The 15,517-nt window shown below is 39.7% G+C and overlaps 1 protein-coding gene across 9 annotated transcripts in view; it reads left to right on the forward strand.

Annotated features, from left to right (window-relative positions):
- Cadps2 (calcium dependent secretion activator 2) overlaps positions 1 to 15,517 on the forward strand; it is a 499,527-nt gene that overhangs the window by 219,398 nt on the left and 264,612 nt on the right. For all 9 annotated transcript variants that reach the window (XM_076913647.1, XM_076913648.1, XM_076913651.1 and 6 more), the window contains exons 5-6: positions 1,415 to 1,651; positions 6,308 to 6,429. In XM_076913647.1, coding sequence (XP_076769762.1) covers positions 1,415 to 1,651; positions 6,308 to 6,429 — 359 coding nt within the window. The remainder of the gene's footprint in view (positions 1 to 1,414; positions 1,652 to 6,307; positions 6,430 to 15,517) is intronic.

Genomic DNA, 15,517 nt, shown 5'->3' on the forward strand with positions numbered 1-15,517 from the left:
CTGGTTCAAGTGAGTCAGAGGCCAGATGCCTTTGTTAGGAGCATGCTGCATCACTGCTGTCAGGAATGCAGTTATCAAAGGTGAGGTTTTGAATGAGACCGATGGGAACAACAACAAAGGCCTACATTTCCTGGAGCATTCAAAATTCATCTGAAAGATGACTAAGCCAACATCCTCGAGCCTCGAGTTTACACTGGGACAGACATTACTCTTGACCTCATGTAATCAAGCATCCCCTCTACATTGAAAAAAAGAGCCAAATGCCAGGTTAGCAAAGATGTAAGAGGGGGGAAATGTTCTCTTTTGCAGTTTTTCGAAATATAAATTGACATAGTCTTCTCGAAGAATAATTTTAGCTCTAAATATTAATATTTTAGATACCATTTTACATTTTTTTCAATTTATTTATTTTATTTTATGAGTATGAGTACTTTACCTGCATGCATGTCTGGCAAAACATCATGCCTCATGCGTGTGGAGGTCAGTAGAGGGCAGTGGGATCCCCTGGACCTGAAGTTACTGATGGTTTTAAGGAACCATGTAGGTATGAGGAACCAAACCCAGGTCCTTCGAAAGAAGAAGTGCTCATAGCTGCTGTGCAATCTCTCCAGTCCCTGGAATTTTGTTTTTAATTGAATATATAAAATGAAGCAATGATTGCAAAGATTTTTCTTTCCTTTTTTTTTTTTTTTTTTTTTTTTTTTTTGCTGTCAATATACTCCTGGAATAAACTAGAATCTTCCAGATTAATCTGTTATTCATTTTCACTTAACCAATTTCTATCATAAACTGGCCTTTTGCTTTAAATTAAATCTTTTCTAGACCTTTAGTGAAGGACTGAATTATAGCCACAAAGGATCTTTTCATGTTTGCACAATGTGAAAATTATCCAATTCTAGAAGTATATCTGTATTCTTTCAGTAAAAGAGGGTTTTGGTGTGAATATTCAGTACAAAGAGTATAACTTCCCAATCATGCACACGTAAGGTGAAAATGGTGCCAAGATGATTTTCTTCTGATGAGAAGAATAGTATATCCTGAATATTTCCTTGTAGGCCACTTACTCCTGCTCTTTCAATGATGATGGATAAATAAGATTCATCTATACAAAAAACTGTTTCTCCATACCTGTTTTTACTTATGCACATCTTATAAGAATGATTGATCTGAAAATATATATACAGTGTTCTTCATTTCATGACACGACAGTTCTTCATAGGATATATAAAATGTAACTTTAGATACAGTCAAGACTGCCAAAACCTGGGGCTTTTAAAGCCCCCAAACTGAAGTTGGCAGGTGCATTATATGATAAGTTTCAGAGTTTGTACAGATGAGTCACTGAACCATGTAATCTTTTCTGGTGTAACTATAATGGATCTGGCATAACATTATTCTTTAAATTATTTTTAAGGAGAGAAGATTCCCCAGATTTATCTCGAAAGAAATGGAGAGTATGTACATAGAAGAGTTGAGAGCCTCTGTGAACTTGTTAATGGCCAATTTAGAAAGTCTTCCAGTTTCAAAAGGCGGTCCAGAATTTAAACTACAAAAATTAAAGCGTTCACAGAATTCTGCATTTCTGGACCTGGGAGATGAGAATGAAATCCAGCTGTCCAAGTCTGACGTGGTGTTGTCATTCACCTTAGAGGTAAGTTGTTTTCCCTCCCCCTTGCTGCAGAAATGAACCCGCACTAGAAATACCATTGACCTTTGTGACAAGGTTTAGAATTTAAAGCAGGGAAATGTGATTAGAAAATGTTAAACCAGTCCTCATTTTTCTGAACAATTATATACAGATATACTCATATTAGAATTAATGAAACAGCTTTGAGGCATATGTGTACTCCCACTAAACTAGTGTAAGTACATTGAAAAAATAAATATTAAAAACCCTGGGGTGGGAATAGGGTTTCGGTGTATAACTGGCTTCTGTCTAATCTGTCTTTGATCAAAGTTGATTTCCGTTTCCTTCACCTGTGGGGTTATCATTCTAGAATTTAATCAAGCACACAGTTGTAAAGCATGGTATTAGGTACTGTAAATGCTGAGAGGCAGAGAATTCTTTTTCGGGGATTTTACTTTTATTATAGACATTCGAACATGGTCAGAAACAAAACAAATAACGCAGGTTTAAAAATGTGTTTGCCAAACCACAGAAGTTGTATTCATTTCATAACAAACCCGGAGAACCAGAGATGCCAATGCTGCCCCTTTGTGTCTTGAATGATGGTGTGTTAACCTGTGCCCATGTCCAATCTAGAAATGTGGAATGTGTCTATGGGTTTATACACCCATTGCTGCAAACGTCCTGGGAGAAAGACCTTATGTCAAATAAATGATGATAAAAAACTGTATTATCATAAAGAGTCAGGTCATCATTTAGCTTACACTCCAGTTTGTTCTCATGATATCTGTTCTCTGTGCAAATGTTAGCAGTGTCAAGTATAAATTTATGAATTTCCTGAAATGGTCTGTGTGTGGATGTGCCTGCACATGTTTATGGTTGTGCTTACCCTTGTGAGCACATGTTAAAGCCAGAGGTTAACATCAGGGTGTCTTCCTCAAACGTTCACCTTCTTTGTTTTTGAGATTGGCTCCCTCACTAGAAACCTGGAATTTCCAATTTCAGCCAGGCTGGCTGGCTGGTGAGCACTCAGGATCTGCTTGTCTCCACCCCACACCCGGCCTACCACACAGAGCTCCCTTATATCTGTGCTGTGGACCTGAACTCAGATCCTCGAGGCTGCAGAGCCAGCTCCTTTCTCACTGAGACATCTCCATAGCTCCTCTGCCAAAGCTTTCACTGAAGTATTATAGCTCCTTCCTTAGACTGTGCGTCTCACTTTGTGCCATTCCGAATGACACTGTCTTTATCTGCTGGGTGGCAGTGACAGAGACATCCCAATCTTGGAAGTAGGTTTTAAATGTCTTTGATGATGTTCAGCTTGCTAAGTGTTAGCAAAAAAAAAGCAAGTGTCTGCTTCAGTTCTTTTTCCTTCCATTTAACGGACATGAGAATAATGCAGCTGCCTCTCTTTCTTCACTTACAGGATTGCTTTGGAGGTGAATGTATTAAACCTAGTGTCAGAGTGAACACATGGGGCTGACTTCTAACCCAATTCATCGTAGGTTTGCCTAATGACTTTGCCAAATTGCTTTGCCTCCGGGTTTCTTCTCAGTCTCCCTAGCTTCAGAATATAAAATTGTGTAATTTCAACCACACCGTGGATTACACATTGAATTTTTTTCATCATAGATATTTGCCATAGATATTTGGCTGGCTGAAAAAAAATAAGATATGCTAATACTTTTAAAAGTCTTTTTCTCCTAAGTTATATAATCGTAGTGTAACTTTATCCTAACAAAAGTTTAGCATTTTAATTTTGATGGGAGGAAAACATAGAAAAAATGATTTTAATAATATATAAATTTACACTTTAAATAAATATTCAAAAGTAAAAAACCCAATTCTGGACATTGTTTTTTAAAATCTTCATAAATGATAAATAACTTAGGAGTACTTTTTTATTTCCAAAGCCAGAATTAGGATAGTGACTGAATTGTTATTCTGTGCTTTATTGCCACTATGTTAGATTAACCTATTGAGTTAGCAATTATTATCTAAAGAAGCGACTGCAAGCTGAAACTACCTTTTGTGTGGCCTGAGTAGTAGCTTGCATATTTATAAAATTGTTTTGACAGCCTTTATTGCCTTATCTGTCTAAGGCAGGTATTTTGTGCTCATAACTTAATACAAAATTGCTCTCCATGCCCACAGTGTTTCACAGGTAAGTGATGTGTCCAGCATCACAATGAAATCCTGTTAAGTGAGGATGCTGCAGAACACCTGAGGGATGGCTGGCTAACCTTCTAGCTACAGGCTAGAACACCAGCCAGTCCCATTAAGTAAGGCTGGATCCTTGGATCCCGATTTTAACTATGAAAACTCTTAAAAGCCAGCAGTAAATTCAATATCTAGCTCTAACATGTACGTTTTAGGCTTAGAATTGGTCCAGTGTAAAGTGTTCCTAACCAGAAAGTGAATCTAGGCTAGAAGAGGTAATGCATGGGTTCAAAAGATTTTGTTCAAACTGTGCCTCCTTTCAAGTGCATGACTCTTGCTCCCTTTTCCTCTCTGTTCATGTTGCCTTCCAGCACAGTTGTACCACCAGCCTGTGGCTCAGTGGGTTACTTTTGCTACTTAGATGTTAGCTGCAAAAAAGGACCTCTTCCCCGCCCCCCGGCCCCCAGTTTCTGTTTACTGATGTGTAGAATGCACCCAAGCAGTGTTTGCTTTCAGCTCCTTCTGTGTATATCCAATGGATGAAGGACGTTTATGGTATGAAAGGCACTTAGACTTCCAGAGTTACATTTGCATGAACTCCATCCACAGAGCCTTTAGAAGGAATGAAAAGGCAGTGCATAAGCCAACACACAGAACAAGCCATGTGAAGGTTACTATCAAGGAAAACAAGAAAAGTGAATGTTAGTCAACATAGGAGTCTGACCTGCCTGGTTGGGGGGGGGGGGAGCATTCTGTGGCGTGAATCTGCTTATATGTCACATTGAACTTTTACACTGATCCTAGACTAGCAGATTTGTGCCTGCCTGTGGGTCTGCTGATGTGTGGCCATGTTCCACCATGCTGTGCATTTAAGTGTTGTGTACATATGCTGTCTCTTGCTGCTCTTCCTTTTGCTTGTAGGCCAACCTTGTCTAGTTTCTTCTCTTGCATTAGAGACAGAGAGTCTGAGGAGGGATGATGGTGCATACAGCACAGCTAAGTTTTATTTTCTGGAGTTCCATGATCAGGTTCTGTTGAGAATCAGTTGAAATAGCCACAATTCAATTAGCTGGTGGCCTATGATTATTGGCTCTCTCTCACTAATTTTTGAGGATGCTTTTGTCCCTTTCCTTGGAAAATGGTCCTGGAAGGCTTTATTGTTTTACTTATATGTACCAGCCATATAACAATCATCAATTCATTAGTTGCTCTTCCACCCCCTGAATGGCTATGCTGTCATTCCTTTCAAAGTTATAATTTATTCTTTGAGAATCTCATACATGTATATAATGTATTTTAATCATGTCAATCCTTCATCTACCCTCCTCCAACTCCTTCCAGATCTCCTTTCATGGTTTCATGCCTGTCTCCTAACTTCTGAGTTCATGTAGTCTCATATTGAAGACCCCCATACTCGGGAGACCCTTCTTCAAGTCTCAGGAAATCACGACCACCCAAAGATCACAAGAAACCATACCTGGATGCAATCAGCAGAGGCTTTATTAGGGAAGTTAGTCGGCGGTTAAACCACAAGCTCTCTAGCTCCAAGAGCAAGGTTTGGCCTCGAATGGCGGGCTAAAGGGTCTTTTATAGCATGGAGTGGGGAAAGGAAGGCATTTTCACGAGGTTATACATGATTGGTTGCATTTTCGCACAGTTACACATGATTGGTTGTTTTACAAATTTTGAACATAGCACTGGAAAGACCAAGGGAGGGAGGGGTAACCAAGAACAGTGGAACATTTCAGAGGAATCTAGCCCAAATAATCTAGAGTCATGTGAAAAATTACTCTGCACACTCATTCTTCTCAAAAATGTGGTCTTACCAAGTCACTGTCCCCTATACTGTCATTACAAAATATTTCTCATTTCCTCCAGTCACAGCCCCACCTACATGGCTTGTATTTTTTATGGTCAGGAATGTGTCTTCCTGCCTTGGGCCTACCCATGGGTGGGCCTACTGCCTGAGGCTTGATTCAGGGAATAATGTCCTCCCCATCCGGAATGTGCTCCGGGGAAGTGAAGGCCTGAAATCTTATTTTCAGTTCCTCGTTCTGGAATCTGCACTTTTCTGCCCAGGTCTAAGGGCAAAGAAATCTACACAATATGTGTATGTGTATATATATGTGTGTGTGTGTTTATATATGTATATGTGTCTGTATTTGTGTGTGTATGTTTATGTGTATATATGTGTGTATGTGTATATGTGTGATATATATATATATATATATGTTTGTGTGTGTGTATGTATACATCTTCCACTGTGTCTAAAATTAGTATGACCCAAATGGTAATGGGTGTGAAGCCATCCACTGGAGCATGGTTGACAGGCCAGGAATAACAACTCTGAAGAAAACTGCCTCTCTTTTTTCCCAGAATCCATCTACTGCCAATAGATCCTCAGTTAGGAGCTGGAATGGGGTCTCATGAGCCACTTACCCAACTAATCATGCTGTAATTTCCCTGTATTATTGACTGATATCAACTTCACATATTAATCTCAAATTGTTTCACCTTTAGATCGTCATCATGGAAGTGCAAGGACTGAAATCCGTGGCTCCCAACCGAATCGTTTACTGCACAATGGAGGTGGAAGGAGGAGAAAAACTTCAGACAGACCAGGCTGAAGCATCGAGACCACAGTAAGCGAGTAGATTTTTAAAAAAGGCATTTTATTTCATCCAAAGAAATTTATCTTGTTATATACACAATTATATGTTCTTGTTCTTAAGAACAATAACCAATTGGCTAGCTTTGTCTCAAGCCTGCTGGGATCACCATGTGCATTTTTCTTTTTCTGGTTTGTATTTTTAATTAAAATATAATTACGTCATTCCTTCTGTACCCTCCAACCCCTCCCACATCTCCTCCTTCCCAATTTTTCCATGTCCCCACCACCACTACCTACCTGATTGATGCAGGCATGAAGCTGATCACTAGGCAGCATATGTTTGTTTCTAAGTCATTTACAAGGACTGTGTGAGTTGTGGGAGCATGTGGAGATGACTGCCATTGTGCCGTAGTAGCTTCCCCTTTCCTGTGGTCCTGCAGTGAACGAATGTAGAAAATGTTCCGGTGAGTGAACAGTTAAAGAGAAATACCACACAAAAATCAGAAACGGTGAAGCTGTCATTTTCTTGCTTACCATGCTTCACACTTTGAAAATGACTTTAATGAAACTGAGGAGATATTCTTTTTACTTGATTTAACTTTGGGAAGTTTAACCATCTCTAATTAAAACTACCACTGTGGCCTGAGAGAGTCAGATGTTCACCCTGCTTTTAGAACATACCGTTTTTTTTCTTTTTTTGCATGGTGTCTATATACATCTTGATCATTCAGGAAACTTCTACTGAGATCCTGGCCAGCGCTAGTTAAGTTCTGAAGAAGAAATGAACAAGAATAGCATTGCTTTGAAGCAAGAACTTTGGCAAGATATGGAGGGCTAAGTATTAGAGCAGAAATTTAAAATAGAGTAGTGTGGTGTCCAGAAGCAGCCATTTAGACATCTCACCCTCTTAAACCCTTGCTTGCCACCACCTATACTTGCATTATCTCTGGGACCACACCCCACTCTGTTCCCTTGACTACTCTTGCTCCTCTGCCCAGCATTTCATGAGGTCCCCAAACCACATTGTCTTAGGGTTTTATTGTTGTGAACATATACCATGACCAGTTCAAGTCTTATAAAGGACAACATTTAATTGGGGCTGGTTTACAGGTTCAGAGGTTCAGTCCATTATCATCAAGGCAGGAGCATGGCAGCATACAGGCAGAGCTGAGTTCTATAACTTCATCTGAAGGCTGCTAGCAGAATGCTGACTTCCAGGCAGCTAGGATGAGGTCTTAAGCTCACACACACAGTGACACACCTACTCCAACAAGGCCACACCTTCTAATAGTACCACTACCTGGGCCAAGCATATACAAACCATCACATTTCAATCTCTGGCCCCATAAGCTTGTTCAAACACATGATTCTATCGGGGCCATATCTAGCATAATAAAAAGTATATTTAGTCCAACTTCCAAAGTTTCCATAGTCTATAGCAGTCTCAATAATGTTCAAAGTTCAAAGTCTTTGATTCATCCAATCACTTAACTATAATCCCCAAGTCAAGACAGGAAAACAGCTGGGCGAGCTCCAAACTCTGCATCTTCATGTCTGATGTCAAAGCAGTTTTCGAATCTCCAACTCCTTTTTATCTTTGTTGACAGCAACAAACTTCTTTTCCTGGACTGGTTCCCACTCCCTGTTAGTAGCTTTCTTCAGCAGATATTTCACAGCTCTGGCATCTTGAACATCTTGGTGTCTCCAAGGAAGCTTCAATGTTACAGCTTCTTGTTTTAATGTCTAGGATCCACAATCTTCTGGGCTCCTCCAAAGGGCTGGCATCACTTCTCCAGTTCTGCCCTCTGTAGCACTCTACGCTCAGGTTGATCCACTCCACTGCTGCTACTGCTCTTGGTGATCATCCCATGGAACTGGCATCTCCAATACACTGGGGTCTTCTGCTGCAACTAGGCTTTGCCAGTAGCCTCTCATAGGTTTTCTTCATGATATCAAGCCTCAAATCCTTTGCATGACCACTTCAGTCCTGGGCCATCAACTACAACTGAGGCTGCATCTTCACCAATGACTTTCCGTGGCCTCTCATAGTGCCAAGCCTCAGCTTCTCTTCATGACCCCTTCATGCCTTCAAAACCAGAACCACTTGGATGACTGTTACACATTGCCAAGTACAGTTGCAGCAGAAGATACAACCGTGGTTATCTTTGGAACACAGCTTCTTTGTGCTCTCAGTAAACACTTCCCAGAAGATTTTACCTAGGTGACGCTGGTCTCTTCTTAATCACCACTAATTTCTTAGCTCCAACTAACTAGCATCAATTGTCCCAGTAGTCCCTTCTATTCTGGATCCTAAAGCCAGAGCCACGTGGCCAAAGCTGCCAAGTTCTGCTGCTTGCTGGGGCACGAACATGGCCCTTTGTTTTATTACATCATCACCAGCTTTCTGTTTTCCAATTCCTTCATTTTCTAAGCTTGGCTGTCCTGGAATTGCTCTGTAGACTGACTTTGAACTCAGAGATCTACATGCCTGTCTCCTAAGCACTGGGATTAAAGGTGTGGTCCACCAAGCCTGGATTTAAGTCTTTCTTTACCTAGAACTTGCTCTGTTCTAGGTTGGCCTTGAACTCAGAGATCTATTTGTCTTTGCCTCCTGGGATTAAAGGCTTGTACTACTATGCCTGGATCTAAATTTAGGTAGGTGGAATCTTGTCACAAGATCATTAATTACTTCCTTAATTCAATTTAATATCCCTGAACACAGGATTCAGCTCCATTTCATTTCCCCTTTAATCCTCAAACCATATATTTCATATTTTTCTTTTCTCAGCTTGCTATGCTTGCTTAAAATGGTCTTCCTGAGACTTAGCCATAGAACAAAATCTATGATAGGCATTTCTTAGAATTCCTTTATCAGTGCATTATTGAGTCTCTTCACCTTAGACACAGGCAGACCCTTCAGACAGGACAAAAAGTAGCCACATTTGTCACCAAAATACCACAAAACAGTCTCTTGGCTACATATTGAAATTTTCCATTGAGACCTCTTGGGTCAGGTCCACACAATTCTAATCAGTCTCAGTTACAAAGTCTTCCATATTTCTACTATGATAGTCCATGAAGCCTCATTTAAAGAATTCCATTCTTTTCCAAAGCCAAAGTCCCCCAATCCACAGTCTTCCAAACAAAAGCATGGTCAGGCGTATCACAGCAATACCCCAGTTCCTGGTACCAATTTCTGTCTTAGTTAGGGTTTTACTGCTGTGAACAGATACCATGACCAATGCAAGACCTACAAAGGACAACATTTAATTAGAGCTGGCTTACAGGTTCAGAGATTCAGTCCATTATCATCAAGGGGGGAGCATGGCAGCATACAGGAATAGCTGAGAGTTCTATCTTCATCTGAAGGCTAAGCAGAATACTGACTTCCAGGCAACTAGGGTTAGGGTCTTAAGTCCATGCTCACAGTGACACACCTACGCCAATAGGGCCACACCTCCTAATAGTGCCACTCCCTGGGCCAAGCATATACAAACCATCACACACACAGCAAGCCCCTCTGTACTTACTGGACCTTCTTTTCCTCAGTAAAACCTAGTTCCTGGGAATCTCAGATATCACTTCTTGAGAATTACCCTTTGTAATGGTGAGTTTTATCTCTCTCTCTCTCTCTCTCTCTCTCTCTCTCTCTCTCTCTCTCTCTCTCACACACACACACACACACACACACACACACACACACACACCACAGAACTGTCTTTGGATATGCTAATTATTTTCAAATGCCTTGACTACCTTTAAGGCTGGGCACTCCTAAACCTTCCCCTGCTACACCAGGTTCAATTGGGGAAATGCCAGTGGCCACTTTTTTCAAAATCTCACATGGCTGTTTGGCTTTATCTCCTGCCACTCCTGCATCCCATCCTTCAACCTCGAGTTATAGTGATTCTGCCTTCCTCTCTGCATCCTACCCCATGTAACTCTAAGTGTCCTGCCCCAATCCCAGCCATTGGTTTGTGCCATCTTTATGGATCGATCAAAAATTAATTGGGGACAAGGACCTTCAGCATCTGGACACACATGTTCCCAATTCAGCCAATCCATAGGAACCAATCTCCAACAACCTTTACTTCACATAACCAACTGAGTGAGAAATAGGTATTTTCTGCCTCATCTCTTTAATTTTTGGATTGGCATGTTTCTAGTCTGTTATTTTTGTATTGTCTGTTCTTTATTTTAAAAAGAATAGGAGAAAAATTATAACCTATTTACTCTTATGTCTTTATACTCAATGAGGATTTATTTAAGTTGATGGAATTTGATTATGACTTATCTGCAGTAAATATTTGAAGGTAATAGAATAACATAATTACCAAGTTGTGCAGTTCTCTCCACTGTCGATTGTGGAATACCTGTCACCTCAACAATAAGCTCTATATTATTAGCTACCAATATCTAATCATATAGGCTCTCAGCGCTGACTAATATATTCTCTGTCCACATTTTGCCTTTTTGCCTGTTCTGGGCATTTCAGGAGTATAAAACTGTCATATATGTTCTTTGGCAAAACATCTTTTATAGAGCATAGTGTTTATATCTTATAGCAAGTATCTTATAAGGTGCTATTGTATGCATATATGCATACACACATCTTGCCTGTCTCTTTATTTTGGCTAATTGATGCTGGAATTGTTTATAGCTTTTGTGTGTTTTGAAAACAATGCTGCATACATATATCTGTTCAAGTAAATTATTTGAATTAAATACTTAGGTTTACACTTACCAAGTATGTGTAATTCTGGATTTAGCCCTTTAGAGAATAAGCACAACTTTTCACTCATTCTCTGAACCATTTCTATTCCCACTAGCAGTGTACAAGAATTTCAGGTTCTCCTGTGTATACATGCACACACTGGGTGCGTGCACTTGCCTGTGGAGTTGGGTGTGTGTGCAATAGATGTGAGCATGTGCAATCTTGCAATTCTATCATCCGTTAATTGTCTGTCCCTCACTAGCTATCTAAAATATTCATAGGTAGTTATAGAAACATTCTGATAGGAAATTTATTAATGAATGTTTCAGTCGATATTCTTCAGTATCAGAGAAAAAAATATTATAGTAAGGATCTCATAGTCTTTCACACTACTCTTCACAAGGGATTTTAACCAAAATAGCTTTTGTGGTTTTATAGTAACTTTTAGAATGAATTAAAAGATTTGAGTGGATAGTTGTTTCCCAGGGGCGGATAACCTAAACACCCACAGACTGAGTGCTATAATGAAGCTTTTCAGTGCACTTACTTCCTCCCAAACTCATCTTGCACAACAGGAAACAGGTTTGTCTCTTCCATCATCGTTCACAATTATGCCTCAGACACGTTCTCTACATTTTTCTTGCTTCAACAGTTTGTGCTTTGTTGGAGATCCATTCGTCCTTCTGCCTGATACTAATTAAAGTGCCTTATTTAGCCCATAATTCCAATAAACCTAATCAAGAGTGTTAGCCATTGCCTATTACATTCCTGTAGTTCAGAATTCTTGCTGGTAATTAGGCAGAAATAGCCAGGAAGGTTGGCGGATTCCTCAGAATAGAGAATTTAACGTCCAAGGAAAATAGCGGTTACAGACAAGTCTGATTTAAAGGATTGCTGAAGAGAAAATCTAGTTTGGTAAAGTTTTGCTTTAAATGTTAATTTTTAATATACAGAACAGAAGAAGAGAATGGGGAGAAACTATACTTTTGCCAAGGAAAGTTACTCTCTAGGGACGAGGTATGAAAATATTTTTGAATAGACCTTTATAGCGTTCCACCATTTGCCCTTATCTCCCTCATCTGAGGCTTAGCACATAGCATTAATGAAAGTATCCAAAGGAAGTGGAGCGGTAGTAAGCAATGACAAATGGGGACAGGAAGGTTTGTTATGGCCGTGAAGTGCACAGAGATACCCTGATATGTCTACACTTTTAAGACTTTTCTTCCAGTGGTGATCATCCTGTGATTGTGTATATTTCCTCAGGAGCATATGATCTCATAGGCAGAGTCTAGATAGGTCTTCGTACTTTGGAAATAAAGTCAATGGAATAATTTCAAATGAACAGAAAAGAACCTATGAAAGAACCTAACCTCACCACTTTAAATGTATGATTTAGTATGATAACAGTGATAATCAGAACAATAAATTAAATATTGGTTACATTCACTTGTTAAGATAAAACAGACAGATAAAGGCGGTGCTACTACAAACCTGAAATTTTAGGCAGAAGGGTAGACATTTTGAAGCCAGACTAAACCATATATCTCAAGGCCTTCAAAACCCAAGCCCTACTAAGCAACAGCACACTTACACCATGCACGCTGTGTCTTCTTTGCCTTAAGGAGCTATTTGATTGCACTGCTAAATCTCTGCTTCTTATCTCCTTGAGAGGAATCAGATAAAAGAGCTAGAAGAAACAGGAAAATTGATAAGTCACATCGTTAGAGGAATGTGTTTAAGGATGCTAGACAGAATGTGAGAAATATAGTTGACTGATATACTAATATACATTAGCAAACTTTATATTTTTAACCTGAATTTTTATAATATCTGTGCAACAATCAGATTGTCAAAGCGCTAAGAATATTGCAGCTGCAAATACAGAGCTTTTCAGAATGACCCAAGGACTGGGGCAAATGTTTAAAAGACTAAATGTACAAACCACATTCAAGCTAAAAGACGATGTGTTTCTTAAAGTTATATTCATTTCCAGTTTAATTTATTAATATCAGAATTATGAAATATAATTTGTTAGTCATATATTTTTATAAATTAGAAATAGACTGTGCTATATTTTGTATCAAAATTATGAAAAAAATTCAATTTACAAATCAAATGGAAACCATTTGAACTACATACAGTTTTTTTTTTCTCTTCTCATTTCCATCTTTAAAATCATGACAGATTGTTTCCTCTTCTTAAAGTCACTAAAAATAACATTTTTGTAAGACTGATACTGGTGATACAGAGTAAAATGGAGCCTAAAGAGACAGATCCTGGCCAAAATAGACATTAAATGCATTAAGAATATACTGGTAAGTAAAGGAAGTTAATCCGGTATCTTCATAATTGAAGACATAATAAAATGTGGATTTAAAATACATTTTCAGACACCTGTAACTTTAATTTTTTCAAACCCTATTTTTAATGATAGTTCTTTAGTGCTTTAACCTCCCTTACAACCCACTACCCACCAGTGATAGTTGAAAAGAAAGGATGAGGAGAGAGTGAACCTGTTTAGAAAGGTTCTTTGAATCAACTCCCATCAGTGTTGTTTGGGAATCAGCAGTTTAATTCACAGGTTAGCAGGCAGCAGCAGCTTGATCCACTCATAAACACCTCACGGATACACTGGTCATCCAGTTCAGTAGAGTAGGATTAGCAACAGCAGTGACACAACCTAGCAGAGACAGCCAGGCCTCATCCTCAGCTCAAGTCAGCAGTAAAACCAGGAGATGTTCTAGTCTTTGCCTCTCTCAGGGAAGTGAAGGTCACAAGTGAAGACACAAGATCCACAAGCATTGCATAGCTAACTGTAACAGCAAACCAAGCTCCATCTCTGTCACCCCATCAAGTTTTATTTACACCCATCACGTGACCTCAGCATGCCTTGCCTCAGCACATGTCTTGCCTCAGCATCTGCATCTAATCAGCCTGTGGAGTCTGTGGAGTCCTGACAGATGGAGCTCAACTACACAATTTTAGGCAAACCAATACATGCAAGTTATCAAGAAAGAATTCATCCTGTGTCCTTTCACTGTTTGCTTTAGCAGAACATTCTCTCTCCTATGTCTGCTTCAATGAAATGTTCTCTCATGAGTCAGCCTTAGTGCCAGTGGTCACTTCCCCGAACCCTTACACTGCTGGTTGGTTGCAGGTTCTCTCTTGTGGCTCTTATGTACCATTCTTTTCCCCCAAGTTATGATGGCTCTCCTATCTCCCTCCTAGTTCCTAGACCCCCACAACTCCAAAGGTCCCACCTCAGTCTACCTGCTTAGCCATTGGCCATTGGATCTTTTCTGATTGATCACAATCTAACTGGGGACAAGTATCTTCAGTGTTTGGGCACACAGATTCCAGATCTGGGGGCCCACATTAATTCAAAGCATTAGAAACAATTCCAAACAGTCTATGCTTAGTAGGAGCCTCTTTATGACAAATGTCTACATACTCTCTAGTGTGAGTCTTTGAAGACCCTGTTCTCATGCTTCTCCAGTGCCTAGGTCTTCTGCAGTTCTTGCATTCCTCAAAGAATGATGCAGTCCAGGGCTGTCTTCATTGCTTTTCTACTGGGCTACCAGTTAATGATATAAACCATGTATTCTCTTTAATGTTTAAACTTCATTTACCTAACAGAAAGTCAAAAAATGGAAAGCTCCTTGAAGACAAGGTATATGTATTATACCACCTCATTCCTCTTTGGTACCCACATAGTAAGAGATCTCAGCAGGTGCTTCAGTAATTTACATAAAAACATTTCTAGTGCCAGAATAGGAAGCATCCAGTGATACAGTGCCTCCTAGGAATGACTACACCCATAGAGTCTCACCAACATGACTGCCTAAACATTAGCTGAATAAGCACACCACCAATAGATATGACAAAGTGGACAGGAGAGCGTGCAACTCCCAAACCCTACACAACCCACACGAAGAACAGCAGCCTACATAAAGAACTATAGCAAACTAAGTAAGGAATGTTGAGAGTGAGAGAAATAGTCTTCCCCAGAGCACACACATTAGTTATCCAATGCCTGAAGTCATACATACAGATATACCAGTCGGTCTCTGTCTTCTTCTTTTTCCTACCCCCACCCAATTCCTGTATCTCTAGACATTCCATGAAAAGCATTCTCTTCAAAGTAGCAAGTTCCTTTCTTATGTTTTGTGGATCTTAGGCTAGAGTTACATAATCCCTTTTGGACACTTGCCATTCTGACTGAGATGGTATTTTCCAAACTGAGATATGAAGCCTCCTGGATAAACAAGACAGTTTCCTGAGGAATAACTCAGCCCAAGGCTAGAATTAGGAGAACTGACGTATGACACCTCTGCCTCTCTAAGTACTCCCTCCTAGCACTCCTCTGTGTAGGGAGAGACCTGCAAAATCTCTTTCTCAGCCTTTT

Source organism: Arvicanthis niloticus, chromosome 15, assembly GCF_011762505.2.
Source record: "Arvicanthis niloticus isolate mArvNil1 chromosome 15, mArvNil1.pat.X, whole genome shotgun sequence".
Lineage (NCBI taxonomy): Eukaryota > Metazoa > Chordata > Mammalia > Rodentia > Muridae > Arvicanthis > Arvicanthis niloticus.